General features: G+C 40.7%; 2 protein-coding genes across 2 annotated transcripts; both read right to left on the minus strand.

Moving 5' to 3' along the window:
* Positions 1-219: 219 nt before the first annotated feature.
* Positions 220-4058, minus strand: LOC139982514 (sterile alpha motif domain-containing protein 3-like). Its single transcript, XM_071995406.1, has 4 exons — positions 3765-4058; positions 2909-3089; positions 2297-2382; positions 220-1453 (listed from the first exon to the last, which is right to left on the minus strand). Exons 1-4 carry the CDS (start codon positions 4056-4058, stop codon positions 1169-1171), a joined length of 846 nt encoding a protein of 281 aa, XP_071851507.1. The 3' UTR covers positions 220-1168.
* A 4938-nt stretch (positions 4059-8996) lies between these two features.
* On the minus strand, positions 8997-16117 carry LOC139982515 (uncharacterized). The gene is made up of 6 exons (XM_071995407.1): positions 15885-16117; positions 12683-12912; positions 11934-12042; positions 11113-11280; positions 9999-10092; positions 8997-9074 (listed from the first exon to the last, which is right to left on the minus strand). Exons 1-6 carry the CDS (start codon positions 15893-15895, stop codon positions 8997-8999), a joined length of 690 nt encoding a protein of 229 aa, XP_071851508.1. The 5' UTR covers positions 15896-16117.
* Positions 16118-20661: the final 4544 nt, after the last annotated feature.

The raw sequence follows: 20661 nt of genomic DNA on the forward strand, positions 1-20661 counted from the left end.
ACATCAACATGCTTTTGTTTATGATCAAACCCATCAGTTCTCACTGACCATGAATGTTGCATCAACACAATAAAGGTTTACATGATAAGACCTGTATGTTACTAAGTTGTAAATTAATAACTCTAAAACATACCTTAACTCTAATGTATGATTAATTATACAGTTCTTAGTGCTTTAACATTTCATGTTGATTTATCTTGAATACAACAGTACACTCAAAAAGTTGCATTAGAGTGGTGCATGTTTATGTGCACCACCCCCACCCCACCAACCAAATTTTGTTGTGACAGAACAAGCCACAATATATGGAACTTTCTTGTCACTGATCTAATTGTTCCAGCAATTGTCTCCATGATTTTATTTATATGTGCATCAAGCATTACAAAGATTATCGATAACAACTTCCTGGTCTTGGTATAAATTGACAAAAACAAAATCAAATCGAGCAAAGATACGGTGATGCTTAAGTTTAGGCCTATGATTGTGAATGATCACCATTAACCATCTGTGTTGAGTGTAACCGAGGCTAACTGAGGAAGACTAGCATACAATTAGTCTACACTAAGCTTGCTTCAACTAGGCTGAACGTTAAACCTTAATCACTATACCCCTCTATGCTTATTGTAGACCCCACAATTTATCACAAAATATTACTGTACACAATTTGCTATTCTTAATGCTCATCAATCTTGGTTTGAATGTATAAAAATTTTACTGGCTTAGATAATTTGCTTAATATCAACTAATTGCTGTTTGGCCTTCTTATTACACCCAGTTCTAATTGTATTAACAGCTTATTATTGACTTTACTATATGACACCTTTTATAAAGTTGCATTAGTGTTCCAACTAAATTTTCGCCCCCAACTTTGCTCTTCGTCATAACAAGGCATGTCACAGCACTTCAAACTTGTAGTTGCCCCTGATCTCACTGTTTCACCAATATTGTAATGTTTAGTATTATATATCATTTAAGTGTATTAAGAATTACCCAAATTATCATTTTACACATTATTTGTCTTGTAAAATTGTGCTAACAAACTAAATCCCTGAAAACAACACTATGCAAATCCAGCAAACAATCTGAAAAACATAACTAACAATAATTCTGGGTCAACAAATAACAGAAAAACAATAGAACTTGAAGAAAAGTCACAAAATGAAATAAATCATGCTTGAAGTTTTGCAATTAATGAAATGATCTTTTGAGGCAATTTCCCCTTGTCTTTGCATTGCAGCAGAACATTTTGCAGAAATGTCAGTGTTCCTTTTACTTTGCCGTTATACTGTATGTTGAAAACATAATATGTTGCCAGCAGGATTAGAACTGCCTCAGGGAAAGATGCTGCAGTACTGCATTTTTCGTTTTCTGCAATGATTGTTATGTTTGATGGGTCCAGCGGATCCCCAGTGTATGTTATGACCGGTGTGCTGATTTCAACATCCGAGCTAACCTATCAAACAATGAAATAAATAGGATGATTAATTCCTGATAACACATTTTCAAAGGTAATCCAGCTTCTTCAGAATCACATACACTAAACTTGCATTTGATAATATTACTTGGGAGCTGATTTGAATAAGCATCATTTCTAGCTATAAATGAATATTGCGAATGTTTCTATAACTCAGGGTATATATAAACCAGAATGTCAAATAACTTAGTGATTCCTTGCCATTATGAAGCAACATTAGATGGCATATTTTCCAACTTCCACCGTGCTGACCTGATATCACCAGAAGTGCCATTGGCCTTAGAGTATCGAATAATAGGTGCCTATATAAGAAGATTGAATTTGAAACCAACTATCATTTCTTCAGCGATCAACTTTATTAAGACTTGGCTCTAATTGAAGACAAGTGAACTGTGACCTCCATACAAAACATTCGGGATTTGCTACTTACCAAATGCTACCTAAATTCAATTCATGATATGTGGTGGTAATTAAAGGGTTCAGGTTTTCATGTTTGTTGATCTCAAATGACCTCTGACCACAATCAAAAACAGGAAGAACCACCTACTCACCAAGGGTTACCTTGTGTTATCTTTTAATTCAAAGAAAAAATAGGGATCATCTGCTCACCAGGGCTATCTACATATTACTCTTGAAGTGCAAACCATCTTTCACTTCTTGAGGTATAGTGTTTACAAACCGAGGCCTCACACACACCCCGATCAGCATTGCATAGATTTCTTTGGCCTTAGAAGGGTTATCGACATATTACTCTTTACATCTTTTGCAAGTTTACAAATAATACACCAACTAATGAAAGGGTTATTAAAATGGGAAGCTTACATCATCATCACTGTTTATAAACAGAAAGTTGCGATCTTCTTTCAGGAAGCCAGGTAGTATCCAGAGAGCTGCAGTCCATGTAGCATCTGTAGCAGAAATAAACACTGAAGTTAATGTCTTCATTCAGTGTAAATGAATGTAAAATGTAACACAACAGTAAAAAATTTCATGCTGATTTCCTGAAAATAACATAATGATTTAGTAAGTTGATGTAGTGTATCAATGCAGTTTTATCTCTGCACTCTTAAAAATAACTACATTGAAGTGTTCCTTAATTAATGTTTTATTGCAGGATTCAGTAAACCATCTAATTCATCCAATGACGACACTGTTGCTACTTTGCCTCATATGGTCACAACTTGTCTCCTTGCTCAGATTATCCTGTATATATGAAACAGGATTGGCCACATTTTTCTTCATTATCTTGAAAGACCTTGGATTTTTTTTTAAGTTTTCAAACATCTGCCATCAGTTTAACTAATTTATATTTTAAGAAGCTGACAAAATGCTTGTCTCAACTGAAACTGTTAAGACATATCTCCTAGTCTACATAATAGTAAACTTTTTTATTATTTTTGGTAATTAACTCAGCACTTTGAGATGTTAACTTACCCCTTTTGTCTTTTTCTGTCAATTGCTGAATAAAGTTGTTGTATTCAACAAGGAATCGAAGAGTGCCCTTTGAGTGATTTGTGTTGTAGGTGATGATCTTTGCTGCAATGTCATCAAGATTTTTGTAGAACATCTCCGACACTGCATCCCAACTGATGATGGCTGAAAAATCTTCTATGATCTATGAATTAAGGTAATAAAAAGGATGATAATGACATTGTATTAATAAATAACTTTCAAACAGGAACTTTCAGCCAAGTATTCGTGTTAGATCATTAAGTCAGTAAAAGAATCTTGTTTTGGCAGTTATTCATGATTTTCTTCAGTCAAACCTCTATTTTAGTAGAAATTCTAAACATTCAAATACTCTTACATATCATCCATGGTATTTAGATTCACCTACTTTTTTGAAAATCCCTGTCAAAGCTAACAATGTGTTTCTTCCATGGTAAATAAAACAGCTATGATAAGCTCACTTGGCAGGTTAATTTGTGGCAAAATGCACTCATGACCCTTTTCCTTGAACTTTGTCTACCTCAAATGATTCTTGAACTAAAAAAGGTAGGAATCATCTACTAACCAAATGCAATCAACATTCTAAGGGATTTTTAAGAAGCCAGTAACTGACAATTTTAACACTTATTGCACTGTGTTTCATGAATATCAGCTATGATTCAAGGAAGCTTCCCTTCCTGAGAAATCCTGAGAGCAAGCTATGCAGCATGAACACAAGTTCATTCACCCTTACATACACAAGCCTTAACATTGGCTTATGATTTCGTCAAACCAACAATTTCCAGTGTAGAACATTATAATCATAAGTCTTAATAATTAGGAATCATATGTTTGAAATTACCTGTTCTGCACAAAATAGAGTAGGAAATTTGCCTCTGATTTCTGCTATTGGTGGTTTCTCCTCAAGTACAAGTCTCCTTCTCTCTCCAAATGTCAGTGCCATTAATGACTTAATTTTGTTCTTGTCTTGTTTTTTCTTTGTTGATTCCTTTTGTAGTTCCTTAATGTGCAGTTTGATAGTCTCCTCTGTTTCACCCTCAGGTAGAGTCCAATCAGCTCCGTCTTTTCGTTCTCCCTCGTCAGTTGTTGCATGTGTAGATGTCTTCCTCTTCTTCACAACTACATCCCTCGTCATATTACTGGCTTTCGTGGAGTGCAGACGTGTTTTTGCTCTCGCTCTCCATATACTACACTTCTACTATATATTAACCTATACTGTTTTGCACTGTACTGTACTGTGCTTCCCGCCAGGCGGGAGTAGTATTTTTTGTTAGTACGTGCGTGCGTGCTATAGGCGTTGTTTTGTTTTCAACATATTGTTCTTACTTTACTGTCACTACTTTTGTTTTGGTTCGTTTCTTGCTCCTCCGTGGCCTAGCCACCTTGCGGTATCATGGCGTCGCGCCGTGATAGCCGTATTGTTAAGTTAACTTTTACCGGTGAACAAGCGGTTCCACCGGTCCAAGTGTTCAGTATTTTGAAGAGTAAGGGTGTTGCGGTTCCTGGAGAGGTTGACGCTTTGCAGGCTCTCCAGGGTCGTAACACGTATGACTTACGGTTCACCAGTGACGTGACCCGGCAGAAGGGTGTCACGTTGCTGAGTAATGTCGATGGTTTGACAGTTACGCCATACGAACGTTCCGTATGGGTAACTGTCATCCACGTAGGACTAGAGGTGCGTCAGGAACTTGTCGCAACTGTTTTAGGTCGGTTTGGGGCTGTCAAGGCTACCAAAATGTGCTCCTACGCACAGGCCCCTGGGGTTTTGAACGGGCACCGACAGGTTCGGATCGACCTAAAGCAGGACATTCCCTCCTTCCTGTTTATTGCAGGGCATAAAGCTCACGTGCGCTATCCCGGTCAGCCCCGCACCTGCTTCAGGTGTGGAGAGACCGGGCACGAAGCCAAGGGCTGCCCAAACAAAAAGTGTGGGCGCTGCCTTCGTCTTGGGCATGATGCCTCTGCTTGCCCAAGCGAAGTTGTGTGCTCACTCTGTGGGAAGGAGGGACATGTTTTTCGCGCTTGTCCCTCCTCTTATGTATTTATGACAAAGAGCAGGGGTCAAGAAAAGTCGCACAGTTCTGACGCACCTACTGCCTCGGAGGAAGCCCCACGCAAGGAGGGGGAACCGGGTGAGGATTCACCTTTCGCACCTGGTTCACCCTCCCCTGTAGTTGCAGACCCTAACCCCGTGCCCGCACCGAGAAAGTCTCCACCAGCTTCCCCCATCAACTCGTCCAGTTCCGTCCCCAGTCCGCCGCCGGTATCGCCAGATCCGGAGACTCTGTCCGACGGCTACTCCGGGGACTCGGTAGTCATCGGGTCTCCGGAGGCTCTGTCTGACAGCGACTCCGGAGACTCGGTGATCGTAGAGCCGAAACGTGCCACCGGGACGAGCTGGTACGACGAGATGGGGGAACCCTCTCTAAAAAGGTCGGCCTCAAGCGACGACTCAGACGACGATATGTCGTCTAGAGCTCGCTTGAAGCTTACAGAATCGTCGTCGGCGTAGTTTTGCCTCATTGCCCTCTCATGGCCCATACGCTTTCAGTTGCCACTTTCAACGTCAATGGCATGAGGGATCATCGCAAGCGCAGTCGCATTTTCCAATATTGTATTTCAATGGAGGTCGACTGCGTTTGCCTGCAAGAAACACATATTTTGGAAGAAGATGTCCCTCTATGGGCTTATGAGTGGGGTGGTGGGCTGCATGCTTCGTTTGGTTCGTCTTCATCCTGTGGCACTGTCATCCTTCTGTCACCTCGTCAGGCGGGTTTTGCCACTAGGGTGGAGACGGATCACGAGGGCCGATTGGTTTGCATTCTGTTCAAGTATCCACAGGGTAACATCTCCCTTTGCAATGTGTATGCTCCCAATCGGCCTTCTGCTAGACGAGATTTTTTTAACACGCTGCCTTCCTTTGTTCCTGGTAGTGCACCATGTGTCATGGTCGGAGACTTTAACTGTGTCCCAGACTCGGGTCTTGACAGACTCGGGGCTCCTGTGTCTGCTAGTCCTGACGCTGGGATCACAGAACTGGACAGATTCACTTCGGCACACCTTTTGGCCGATGTCTGGAGGCATATGCACCCGTGTAGTAAGGCGTATACGTGGGTGAGGCCGAACGGAGAAGATGCCTCCAGGATAGATCGAGTGTATGCGCCCGTGAGTTTTAAATTTTCGGGTTGCGAGACGCTCAGCTGTCCGCTCTCTGATCATGACACTGTAGTAGCACGTTTTGTTTTGCCTTCCTTTTTCCCGATCGGGCGGGGCCTATGGAAGCTTAACTGTCGGATTCTTGGCGAGGCAGAGTTCCGCCAAGGTTTCGAGACCAGGTACAAAGGATGGCAAACATTGAAGCCGGCCTTTGCCTCTACATCCCAATGGTGGGATGATGTCAAGTTGCGCATTAAACGCTTCGCAATTCAGTATTGCGTGACCCGCGCACGGCGTCGAAGAGAACATTTTTCGAAGCTGTGTGCGGAGGTGAAGTTTGGCGACCCTTCGGCTGTCATCGCTTTACAGTCCTATCTCGACGAAAAGTACCACGGTGCCCGCGTCAGGGCCCGTGTCGAAGCGGTGGAAGCCGAGGAACGCCCTTCACTGAGGTTTTATCAGTCCGTAAGCTCATCGGCGTGTGACAGACGCGTCCCATCTGTGCGCGCTACTGATGGGACCGTGGTTAGTGACCCTCACGGCATTGTCCGCGTATACAAGGATTATTATTTGAGTTTGTTTACGCGTGGCAGTGTCGACTTGTCGGCACAGGCCGATTTATTGAGGGGAATCTCAAAAACTGTTCCCCACGATGTCAATGATATTTTGGGGGGCGGAATAACCACTGTTGAGCTTTGGAAGGCGCTTTCGAAGATGAAGAATGGCAAGTCCCCGGGTTCGGACGGGCTTCCGAGGGAGTTCTACCGAACCTTCTGGGCATTAATAGGACCCGACCTCAGAGCCGTCTTCGAGGACGCCTTCCAAAACGGACTGTTAAACCAAAGTCAACGTCTGGGCATGATTACTTTGCTGCCCAAGTCTGGGGACCCCCTGGACCCTCATAACAAGCGTCCAATCACCTTGTTAAATGTAGACTACAAGTTGTTGGCTAAGGCTTTGTGCAACCGCCTTGCACTGGCTATGCCGCATCTTGTGGGTGATCTCCAGGCTTGTGCAGTGAAGGGTCATTGCATCCAGCAAAACTTGTGGTTGATGCGCGACTTGACCGACTTTGTTATTGAACGAGATCTGCCATGTGCATTGGTGTCTCTGGACCAGCAGAAGGCCTTTGACATGGTGGATCGGGGGTTTTTAATGAATGTATTGGAGACGTTTCAGTTGCACCCGGTTTTTCGTAAATGGATTTCTGTTTTGTATCAGGACAGTTTCAGTTCTGTTATCGTAAATGGGTTTTGTTCGGAGGTTTTTAGCGTGGAGAGGGGGGTGCGCCAGGGGTGCCCTCTGTCTCCATTACTTTATGTTTTGTTTAGCGAGTCCCTCTCTCGTCTTTTGGAAAGGGACTCAAGACTTGTTCCATTCGTTGTGCCAGGGGGTGCCAAAGTGAAGTGCGTTCAATATGCAGATGACGTCACGTGTGTTATTTCGAGTCTGGGCTCCTTTCGTGCCCTCTCGCAGGATTTATCTATCTTTGAGAGAGCTACCGGGGCGAAGTTGAATCCGGAAAAGACAAAGGGCCTTCGCCTTGGTAGCTGGAGATACAGAGACTTACCATTCGGTGCATCGTGGTCGGATCAAAATATCAAAATTAATGGTATATGGTTCGGCTATGATGCACCTTGTGATGTAACCTGGAACGAGAGGGCTGAGGTGCTTGAGAGCAGGCTCGAAACTTTTGGCACCCGCTGGCTTTCGATCCTAGGGAAAGTCACCGTAGTTAATCGTTTTCTTTCGCCCATCTTGTGGTACCCGGGCGCGGTGTATCCAATTCCGCATCGCGTCCTGGTGCGGTTGGAGAGAGCGATATTTTCATTTATTTGGTCGGGTGGTACAGAGCTTGTCAAAAGGGCGGTAATGTACCAAAAACTGGACAAGGGTGGGTTAGGGGTGGTTCATCTGGGAAGTAAATTGACCTTTTTGTTATTTAAGCAGTTGTTTGTAGCGGTAACTGACCCAGGGTTGCCTTGTTCATATTTTGTACGTTTTTGGGGCGGTTTGCACCTGCGTCGATGGGTCCCGGCGCTGTTTAGCAACAGAGAACCGCATAGTAGTACTCCAAACAGGGTGGTGCGTGTCATCTGCTCCGCTCTGATTGAGTTGCCCCCTGTTGACCTGTCACAGCCGGCCCTCGTTCACAGTTCGTTGCGAGATAGGGCCTTGAATGCAATTTTTGTCCAGGGACGTCATTCTGCCGAAGTATGGCGTTCGGTGCATTCAAGGCTGAATGGTGGCAGGCTCCGTGATCTTGCATGGAGAATTGCACACGGTGCCTTGGTGACCAACCTAAAAAGATATCATTGGCGATTGGGTGATGGACTGTGCCCGAGGACCGGCTGTGACAGCTTAGAGAGTACCGCTCATGTTTTTTGGCATTGTTGCTTTGTAGTTAACTTATGGGAGTGGTTCCAGACCTGGACCGACCGTGTTACGGGAGACCGTTCATGGTCGGTAGGGCAGGGCTTTATTTTATATGGGGTAGACCCTCCAGTTTGTTCGGTTGCTGTTTTGCATCGCATTATTTTTGTTTGCTCTATTGTGAAAAAACATGTTTGGCGGAATAGATGTGATGTGGTTTTTAGGGGGAAATTTGCCAGTTGGCAGGCAGTCCTGGAGGCAGTGAAGTCTGACATTCGCCTTCATATTGAAGGTGATTTTCGCCGTTTATCTGGGGCTGCCTTTTTTGGACGGTGGTGTGCTGGGGAGGGGTTTTTCGTTTCGATCCGTGCTGGTCGTCCTTTTGTGTTTTTTTTGAATGTTTGAGTGGGGGGTTGGGCGTTTTGTCTCTGCAGGTCGGCGGGCGTATGTTTTTATTGGCTCGCTTGACCTGAGTTTCGTTTTTCAGAATGGGATGGTTCGGTAGTGCCGTTTGGCCGTGACGTTTTATATCCCGCATGGCGGGTCACGTAAAAAGCACATCCCTCGTCATGTGTCTCCTCTCATTTCTGAACTTATCTTTGAGTGCATTTTTCAATGCATCCTACAAAACCAAGATGCAAAAATGAATGGAAGCTGCAGTATGATGAGATAATCTGATATCAATGTTACATATTCTGTTAAAATACCTTTCTTCAGTCTGGACTTGTAATTTAAAGAGCTATGAAATTGTGATGAACACTTGAACACAAAGTATATTGTAATTTTGTTACAAGGTCTTAAAAACAGCTGAACAATTCAAATTAAACTTCAACACTATTGTTAGGTATAAAACTCGGCAACCTCACAATGTAATTTATGCACATGTTTCATCATGTCACCTCACCCATTTTAAAGAGTAGACACCTTGATCTTACAAGCATGCACATCTGGACATTCATGTCAGATGCATGCACAATGTGTACTGGTTCATGCATCTTCTCAGGTAGGCCAGTAAATTATATGAATATGTATGTATACATATATGTCACAGGAGGGGGCTAATGTGCAAACATCTGCATGTATACAAGACCCCAGACTACAATATCCCCCCCTCCCCCACCCACCCTGTGCTGCAGCAGTTCAACCCTTGCATCCACCCAGTTAAGTTCCCTCAAACTGAAAAGTACTTTTACAAACCAACAGCAAAATTAATCTATAGTGGATGTAAGATTTTGCCCTTGAAATGGCAGGAGAAACAATCTAGTTTTGAATGCCCCATCATTTGATGTCTTTATTAAAAAGATCCAGCTGTACATAGTTCTTCACTAGCACCAGCTACTGGATATAAAAATGGCTTTTGACAATTAAGCAAATACAGTGAAAATAGTCTCCTGTCTACCTGAAAAGCACCAATTTGACTGATACCATTAGTAGTGGTAGTTTTGTACAAAGTAGTCGAAATTACACAATCTAGTCAGGTGCTTTTTATATGTACATATACGCCCACCTTCTAGATAATAAATGAAGAGCTTAATCATATACTTACATAAGGCTCACAGAATGGTAATTTGATTGCCAAGTTTGGAAAGGACTTTATGACTGCTTTAGCTGCTGTATTGTATTGATCTGTAGTAGGATACCTACAAAAAAGAATATCACTTTATAGTTGATTCACATACAGGGTTAGTGCCAGCTGTAAAATTTAGGAGGGGGGGGGGCAATTACCCACTTAACCAACTCTTTTGGGGGGGATTTAGTATATTGGGGGAGCCTTTTTAAAATGTGGAGTGAAAGGAAAAGATGGTACTGTCTGGGGCTCCAAAAGCTCCAGTTTTTAACCTTCATATCAGCAGGACAGGGCTTGGTTGGGTGAGACTCATACAGGCCCAATGATCTCCCATAATAGAAATTTCTTATGTTACGGGATACTGCGGACCATCTCTATAGTGGTCTCTTGTATCATTCTTGAAGATATATTGTCTAAATTGTTTTGTTTTTACTATGTAATTCTTAATTCCTTGTTTTAGTTCGATGTTGATCTGGGATTGAAATAAACCTTACACACACAAACACCAAAAATTACATTTTTAAAATAATATCAACAACTTATTTTGCAACTTAATAATAACAGTGAAAAGTTCACCCATTTACCCACTAACCATCAAGTCCTGCTTGTACTAAGTACCTTACCTAGCACCCCCATTCCCCCCAGACAGGCTGAGTCAGCTAAAAGGCTATGATTTTATATTTGAGGTCGCTGTCTGAGCTTGTTTGTTTTGGTAATGTGGATATCCCCATCTGAAGTTAAAATATCAACAGAACTTTAACAAAGTTGTAACCACATCATTCCAAGGTTCCACAATATTAAAATCTGTAGGTTATTGACACATGACGTCTTTATATGCAAAAAATCAAATGCGAAAATACAGGCTTCCAAAGGTGTTATTGTTCCAGGTTAAATAACACCACAATTTCAAAGATGGCATACTTACACATTGACATATTTCAAAGCTAGTAATTCTGAGATGTTGAAAAGTCAAGATTCCAAAGACTTGTGCATTATGCATGCGTATGACATTTGAAGGCAAAAATTTACACTGGTTTAGCATTAGTGATTGAAAAGACAAAATATTAATATTCAAATAGGGAAAGGTACTTACACAGTAAACAAACACATTTTGTCAAATGTAGCTTGGATTACAGCAGATTTAATTCTGTTGCTGACAGGTCCCCCTTTTAATAGTTCTACCAAGATGTCTCTCCTAACATCATCTTGATGCAGCTCAAACTTGTTTGGCCATGGCAAGAACTTTTCTTCTTCATGAAAACTATCAAGCATGCAAAAAGGGTAAACAAAACTTTATTAGCAAAATGTATAGAATTAGCACTTTCAATAAAGTGACCCTAAACAAATTTTACATGAACAATACAGATTATACTTTGACACAGGTTGAACAGCTTGATTTTCACTACTTCAGCTGTAAGTTGTTGAACATGCATGTCAGTACTTAGCAAAATGTGACTTCATATTAAATGGCCTCTTCAAATAAGGGGCTTTGTACTGAACTTCTTTAGGGAATGTGTGGGACTTACTGTTAACCAACCAAGTTCCACCAACCCCCCACCCCCCATACCCTAATATATTGTAGTGATAGCTTAAAGAGAAAATGCAGTCACCCTGATTTGAATTAGTATACTGTAGTATAATATTTCTATTATGGCTCTTCCTACTCATGTGACAATGTTTTTGTTACTGAATTGTTGAATTCATGCACCATAACTCTTAGATTTGTCTTTTATATGCAATATTTATGTTCTAAAATGCCATAAAATATAATTGTAAGGTCAGCACCAGAAATTTGCAAGGTTTAGCTGATATTGCAAATTAGTTTGGGGCAACTGCTTATTCCCTTAAATAAGCTCTTTTTTGCTTCTGTCAAGGTAGGATAATAATTCAAACATGAAATGTTACATGTCTTACCTGTCTGAAACATCACTGGTACAAGGTACATCTCTTTCATTTCCAGCCAATATAATGGTGTCATCTGAACTTGAAGAGCTTGTAAATGAACTGGCACTGAGGCATGCAACTGACAAAGGAAAGGAGTGTCCAAAATATGTATTATAAATTATTTTTCTAATTTGCAAAACCCCAGGATGTAAAGATTAAATATGTGTTGCTCATAAGTACAAGAAACAAAATAACTGGATTTGCATTGCAATTTGCTACTTACTATTAAATCTTCAACTGCTAACCAATTTGATATTGATTAGCACTTTCATTAGACAGTAATGCTTTTTGATTGATATTGCAAACTGTAAACTGTTACAATGAAAATTTTAAGTAGTATTCAACTTTGGCATACCAATTTGTCCCTTGCAGAATACCTTCAGACTGTGATAATTTCTTATCTTAAAGCTTCCCTGAAATTTCAAATATGAATACTATAGTGACTTCCTCCTGTCAAATATCCCAAAACTTTCCACTACTGTAGGGGGAAAGCCATGAGGAGAGGTTATGACAATGTACATACATTCATACAAGAATGTTTTATGTGCATATATTATCCTTGGAACTACCCAAGTACCAATAAGTTCCAAATGGGGTTCACACATCATATTATGCCAATAAGGCTCCTTCATGAAATGGTAATAAACATGCTGCTGATAGGCAAATTTTTCTGGACAACAATCTTTTTGCAATCGTGTACAAGAAGCATTTATACTTACCTTCATCTCTTTCACCAATCACATTCAGTTTAACTGCTTTATCTTCCATCTGCTCTTCTTCTATATCACCGTCAATGTCCACCCAGTCGTCAAAGTCTTTATCAAAGACCTGAAGCCGAAATTTCTTTATCCCAAATTGAGATTTGATTTCTGGTTCTACATCACTTGCACTACATAAGAAAACCCTTTTTCTGGATCCATAAGTTACATGGTACCGTTTAAGTGCTTCACTGAAGACACAAATATATAGAAACTAAAAAGTTGTTTCTTCTAACCTTTGAAGTTCAAAGTAACAATGATAAGGAATGAGATGCTCTATTTTAAGTATTAATGTTTCTCTAAACAAAGTACTTAAGTGTTAGCATTCTCTGATTTTGATTTGTGTAAATTGATAAGGGTAAATGACAAGCAAAATCTTCATAAGCAAATATGACCCATTTTTGTTGAAAACACAATACATAGCTATGGAAATGTTGACTGTAACCAATAGTGCGCAAAACCATCAAAACAAAATACACTTTACCACCTTTGATAAAGATTGCATCTATTTTGCCAAATTCATGCAACCTATTTTCTCTTGCCTCTAGAACCATGCAACAACCTTTTGCATACAATGAACTGTGTAATTCAACAAAAGCTAATGTATGCACTTCTTCAATGCTTGGAAATTGACTTTTCAAAGCTCTCTGAATCCCATCACAAAACTGATGTAACTTTTGAATGTCCCCTCCTGAGTTGGAAAAAATTCTGACCACCTCCATAATAGCACATAAGTAATTGATGACGCCTTGCCAATGTCTTACACAAATTCCGCCTGTTTTTCTGCCTATTGGCAATTTCTTTGAAATATGCATGTTTAGCTTCAAACCTCATTGTCCAGCAGTGAACAAGAGGTCCATATTTCAATATTGAACGAGGGTAATGCAATAAGTAATGACTTTTGGGTTTAATTCTATCTTCAGGAAAGAGCTCTTTCAGAGCAACCAGAAATCCATGCACCAAATATTCCAAGTATGCAACCATTTCACATGGTATAGAGGGAGCAAATGTAATTTCACAAATATCCATAAGTGACAAAAATAGTTCCCAGTATTCATTTCCCTCTGGAATTGAGCTTCCTATGATTAAAGGCAATAATCTCATCAGGCACCATGTTTGAGATGCTGTTTGTTTGATTTTGAAACTTCCCAGGTTAGCAGTGGTATTGCAAGTTGGTTTGCTTTTCTGATCACTTTTTCCAAAGGGAAAAAGTTTCAAAGCACTGTTAAAAGATTCCAAAGTGAAAAAGCCATCCTGAATAAATGTTGTCACAACCTTCGTCATTAATTCTGGAACAAGTCCTTCGAGCAAATCATGAGCTGGATCAGGTGGTAGACAACTGATTACATCAAAGTATTGCAAATCTGACAAAACAGATTTAGAAGCTACTCCATAAACATGCCTAAGACCTTGATTTTCCATAACTAACTGCACCTGATGTTTGTGACCAACACTTGGTTCTTTCGATTAAACTGGATGAATCAAAATGATCTTGAATGTCATTACTACTTGCCATGCAAAATCTACATATTCTACCAGCATGAAAATGTTGCTGAAAGCCTCCTAACTGATGTGCTGCCAAGTTATCCATGGAAACCAAACTAATGCAACCCTTGAATGTAAACTCCTCCTGGTTTAAAGTTGTTATTGTCACCCCCTTACTTTCTAAGACTTTAACATCCTCAAGAAGCGGTTTGAGCACTTTCCCAAAGCCATACTGTTTTATTAATCTTGTACAGCAGAGGCAAACAAGCTGAATTGATGACAATTTTGACCGAAACTTTGGGGATAAATTCCCAAGAACAAAATAAAATGCAGCAACTTTGTAGCTGTTAGCTTTATTTCTAAGTGGGTTCACCACACCAAAATCATCATAATAAAAATGAACTTGGAGTGCATGTGGCTCCAAAGAGAATAGGGGATGATTTTGAAATGCTTCACCATCACAGTAATCCTCATATCGCTTGTCCCCATGTCTAGAACGGGACTTCAGAACTTCTGCTAAAATATCATCATGACTTAAAAGACTTTTTAGAGTATCAAGCAATGGTACATAAATGAATGTATCATCTTTCCCACAGGTGGAACCTAGCACATGTTCAACTGGCTCAACTAAACCAAAATGCTCCTTATAAAAAGCTGTCTGTTTATAGTCTGAGGCCAACTTTTCAAAGATGTTATTTTTCTTTTCAAACTTTTCATCGATAAAGTTAAAGATATCAGGATTTTTAGCCACTGTGAAACCAGAAGCTGAAAGTTTTTCTTTGATCTCTGTGCTATCATCCCTTGAACTGTTATAGATGAGTTCAGATAGCTCTAATATTATGCTATTTGTAACAGTAAGTGGTAGTTTATGCTTCTCTTTCATGCCTAAGATGAAAAGAGCAAAGTCTCTTTCCGTGGATCTTTCACCGATTTCTCTGATGTGTGATCCATCACCCAGAGCAGCAGCATCGATAGCACTTATTCCAGTTGATTCTGCAAGACTATTTTTATGCGAATTATGAGTCACATCATCAACTTCTAAACCAATGTTTTCCGTCACTAGACTTGTGCCTACTTCAGTATCCTCATGCCCACCAGAGTTACTGTCATGCCTTATGTTAACATCGAACACTCTTTTATGAAATTTCCGCAGATGGGAATAAAACGTGCTGAACACCCGATATTTTCTTTCACAACCATCTATTCCACATCTTATGGAGAAGTTGGGTTCAATACTATGTGAGAATCTTATGTGATGTAACAACTTTTTGAAAGTAATGGTCCTGAAAGTGTTACATATTGAACAACTTTGCATCTGCAAGGATGCCATAAGGCCTAATCTAACAAAACCTTGGCTAGGCTTTATTAGGATGGCTTGGCATAAGTACTGGACAAACCTCACAGCATTAATGCACACTCAGTTTTAATAGTTCAGTCTTGGCCTGCGCTAGCTAGGCTTATAAACTTTGATACAATGGTAGGCCACAGTGTAGGCCCTGCATTGTACTAGTGGCTGTTACTTGTAAGACATAGCCTAGGCTTAGTTATAAAGTCTTCTAATCTTATATAGGCGAATAAGTAGCAGAACAGTTAGGCTAGTAAAGCCTAGGCATAACAGTTATTTAATCTGTACTTTTATAAACCAAACAACTCTTTCAAGGGCTTAACGTCAACTTACACTTGTGACATGTTGCTTTAGATTCATATAAAAATACAAGCGGCCGTTGAAGGTGAAGTCCAGTCGTGTCAAGTCTCGTCAAATGTGACGGCGAAGCGCTTCTGCGGGAACAAACTAAGAAATACTAGGACTGGTCGCCAAGCAGTGCAGTGATGACAGTATACTGTATACTGTACTGTACGTACGTAGGTCTAAGGCATTGTGTTAGCGCCAAGCGCGAACGAACCACCCTTTGTGAAAGAAAACTTGTCATTGGCTTAAAGTTTGAATCTTTCATTTGATATTATGTGGGGTTCTTTCTAATTTTTCAGATATGCACCCATTTTCTGGAAACCAATGAGAAGTAAGAACACTTCTGAGACGTATAGTCTGCCATTATTCTCTCGGCGCGGCCTGGCTGCAAACGTAACTTTTATTTCTAGTACGAATGAGTACATCATTGTAGAAAATTCTATAGAAGTCACAATGAAAAAAATGTTTCAGCTATGGTCGACGATTAAGGGCCAGGCATTGTTATCATCCGTTGTGGGGATAAATGTATGCTGGCCGTGCGAAAAAGCACAAAACACTTAAACGTACACAATCATGACAAAAATATTGTTCCAGCTAGCTCAAGCTGTACTTCTAAGAATATTTTGTAAACAAGTGTCTCGAGAAATACTCACGTTTAGGCTCTATCAGTTTGAATTGTGAGCAAGGGCGTAGGAACCGGGGGGCTGGGGGGGGGGGGGGGCGCCAGCCCCCAGTGAAAAATGTGGAGGGGCGGAAGTATCATTCCGCCCCCCCGGTTCGCAGGTCAGAAAACCCCTTTTTCATTTCCAAATGAGAAAAAAATCTCATTTGGAGCACCAAATTGCATCTAGGGCCAGTTGAAAATACAAAATTAAGTTTACAAAATGGAGTGGGTGTTGAAGTGTGCTATATTGCACCAAATTGCATCTGAGGCCACCTGGAAATGCAAAAAATTCCAAAGGGGAGGGGGACACCCCCTCCCCTTAAACCCCTCCCCCAGGCCGGCCATCAGTCTTCAGCCCCCCCACTCAAAAGTACCTTCCTACGCCACTGATTGTGAGTCAAACCGTCTTCATGGGCCAATCCAGAAGGGGAGGGATTCAGTGTTTCGAGAAAATGATCGCAGTAGCTTATATACTTTCCGTTGTTTTGTTATGTACATAACGTACGGGACTACCTTCGTTGAGGGGGGGGGGGGGTTGGTCTGACGCAACACAAGCTAGCATGCTCGAAAAAGAGCGGCTGGTCTGAAGAAAAGGGTACCTTCTGATCGATGGGTTGCAAACCTTCACCCCGTCTCATACGCGCCCATGGTTAGACCTATGTAGATCTTATAGATAATTGTCTGCACCCCTTAATCAGGTGTTGGTATTTATAGGTTGGGCGCCGCTCCTTATCTGTTCATTACCTCAGGATCATTTGCTATTTTGACTGTATTAGTTAGTCTTGCCTTATTAAACTTTCACGAAACTTCATATAGGCCTATCCTACGACTCCATTCATATCCTCTCACCCCCACATAAGAAACAGTTATTATTTTACTAACAACCATGCAGACATTTCCACGGGGAAATTCGGGGATACTCCATATATCTGTGCAGTTTGCCGTATATTTATAACACGATACAGGCTATTAATAAATAAATGTCAAGCTAAACAGCTGGCCTATTGTCGCCCCAATTCCTTTTGACAGTAATTTGCATTGGTTGTTGGGACTTTAGAAATTGGGCCTATAGTCGCCGGGGCAGCTCTGTGTTCCAAAATGTACATGTAGGGTACTATAGGGTGCATACAAATAATGACGGGCTAAGACCCGAAAATACTGGTAGTGATATATATTAACCCATGAACGAGTAAATTTATACTTCAGTACATAAATACTGGGTGATAATTCCCCCAGGGTGGCATTTTAAACTAATCACAAGTGTATAGAACAAATACAACCACATGAAGTGTATAAATAGCTCTTATCTTGTGTGATTCTACCCTCTTACGATACTTCAAAATAAGTGTTGTTGGTGTTATACCCTTTTTGATTTAAAACAACATACTAAGAAGGGTTATTTTACACCTTGTTACTAAGGTATACATTATTCGTGCAAAGTACATGTTATGTGGGTAAAATTACCCTATTGGTTAAAAAGGGTACTTTTTTGAAAAGTGAGTGTAAAATAAGCACTGTAAATGTGTAAATGTACATAAATCATTGTGTCTTATTACACGCACAGTATGTAAATTTACCCACAAAGATCAGAAATACACAAACCGGCTTTACCTCGGGGTATATGTACACGTTAATCGGGTAATGGCCAAGGCAATGGTTATGTTTACACTTTGTGATGGTATAACTACATTGTGGATGTTTATTATACACTTTTCCAGTGTTTAATAACAATCCATGTGTTAAAATACCTGACAACAGTGTAGAACTACCCGTTTATTTTTTAGAGTGCAGTTTTCGTTGTTTCACAATTGTTTCACAAATTGTTTCACAAAAATGTTTCACAATTTTTTCGACCAAACGGTGAAAGTCAAAGCACTGAAGCATGTAACGTATAATTTCAGGCTTATCTTGCAATACTCTTGCAGTGATATTATCAGCGATCCTATGACAAAATTCAGAGAGGCGATCTTGCGCTGTCATGCAGATCTTTTCCATATTCTCAGGCGCTTCTGTTTCGGAGAAATGTCCACGCCTAGTGCAGGATGAAGTACCAGGAGTATGATGCAAGGCGATTTTACCATATGTTAGTGAAGTAGATATCTCATGATATACTTTTGAAAAGCGAGGAAACAACTGGGTAAATACTGCATTGTCTTCGCCGTTGTATGTTTTAACTTTGTCCCCCATGTCACGAAATTTTGTTGTAGACAATAAGTTAACCTTTTGCACGCTTAACAACTTCAGTGTCGTTCCCTTCTATGTATTGACGAGCGAAATATGTATGAACTGACTCAAAATCGTCGAGGAAGCTTTCATATACCCTATGAACAAACGCAGCTAAACGCGTGTCGCTGTAACAGGTCGGGGCTTTTAACTTAACTTTCAAATCAGGGTAGATTGAAAGCAAATGCTCATAGGATTTCCCGTATGAAACTTTACTGAATGCTACCCCAATAAGGTCAGTGATCTTGACCAGCCACTTAAATTCATCCATCTTTCTGATGTCGTGATCAGCGAGATTCAGTCGATGTGCTATATCCCAAATAAATATGCACCAATCAGGAGAGAGGTTAAGAATTTCGTGGATATGATTTGGTACTTTCAATCCGAAATACTGCCCATCAAAGCTTCCTCCGTTTACTTGCTGAGGGAACACTCCAAACTCCTGAATCACAGCAATAATTTCTTCAGCCAGGGCCCTTCCGCTATGTTCTTTGACGATTGGCATATCCAAAAGAAGGGGTACCAAAAAGTCCTCTCCTAACTCCCGTTCTGGTAAAGGCAATACGATCCCTACTATATGGCCTGTGCTATGTTTTTTGTCAGTTTATCTGCAGAATACCGACTGGTCTAAATCGTCCGGTTGACTGCAATTCCGAACGAATTACCCGCTTTATTTTTGCTGAAGCAACTTCAAATATCGCATTAACAATTTGAGGTGCATATTTCCGGGAGTGATTGATATCGCCGACATCTACACCATTCATGTGAGGCAAAAAAACCTCAGTCTCGAAGTTGGAGTAGCTTTGGCCAAGTTTAACTATTTTATAGGCCGTCCTTGTGAGAGTCATTCCGACTTTCATGTTTCTCTCACTTGTCCTTCTATGCTCTGCTGATTGTTGTTCGTTAGCGTGCTGTGCCTGTTTGTGCTTCTGAGACTCGATATGTTCCATTATCCGTGTTTGAAGTTTCTGAACGCCATTGGTTGTTTGCCACTGCTAAAGTAAACCCTACTTCAAAATCATAATGTATAATGCCGTTTTGGACCTCAGCTGAATAATTTTTCCCTCCCTGAAGTTGTAACGTATCGAGACACAAAGAGCACACAAAACACCCCATATCGTCTTCCCGCGCTAAAAACGGTGCCAAGTAACAAAGTTTTTGGATGGCCTTAGCTTGTCTCAATATAATTTTGTTCATGTCTCTGCACTCCAAAGCCAGTTTCTGTTGCTCCTTCTGAGACTTGGCAGTGCGCTCTGCAGAAACATTTTCATGTATATCATCCACTACTTTCTTCAGTTCCTTCACTTCTTTGTGAATGTCGTCAAGTTTCCCTGACTGACTCTGCACTTCCCCCAGTATCTGAAGTGGCCACTATTTTACTAGTTATGATATCAGTGTGTTCAGTCTACTCAGCCTCAGGAGAAAACGCACTTTTAAAGGAGATGCACCTTGTGATGAAGATGAAGGCAAAGATGAACGGATCCGATTGGAAAAAAGATGTAACGTTTCCTGCTACTTTTTCAAACTAGAGCACAAATGGTGCAGAAGCTCATACCTTTTGAGCTTAAAAATGTAGGGCCTACAAAACTTTATGGTTTACCATAATTCAGATTTTACCAATTTTGGGGTTCTTGAGGCCAAATAGTCTACAGTAGGGTTGAAAGACAATGATGAGCTCCTACTTTTTTGTCCTCTATAAACCAGGCGGTTCTCAAATATCTAGTCTTGCATAGTTAAGTGACAGTGTTTAAGAGTTAATTTTAATTATAAAGTTATTTGCAGGCAGGAATGTACACTGTTAAGCAGGACTCTTAGCCAGTAATAGATTCCATTATTAGACCACACATGTATGGTTCTTAGGCAGTTTGGGTCAGGTTT

Source organism: Apostichopus japonicus, chromosome 16, assembly GCF_037975245.1.
Source record: "Apostichopus japonicus isolate 1M-3 chromosome 16, ASM3797524v1, whole genome shotgun sequence".
Taxonomy (NCBI): domain Eukaryota; kingdom Metazoa; phylum Echinodermata; class Holothuroidea; order Aspidochirotida; family Stichopodidae; genus Apostichopus; species Apostichopus japonicus.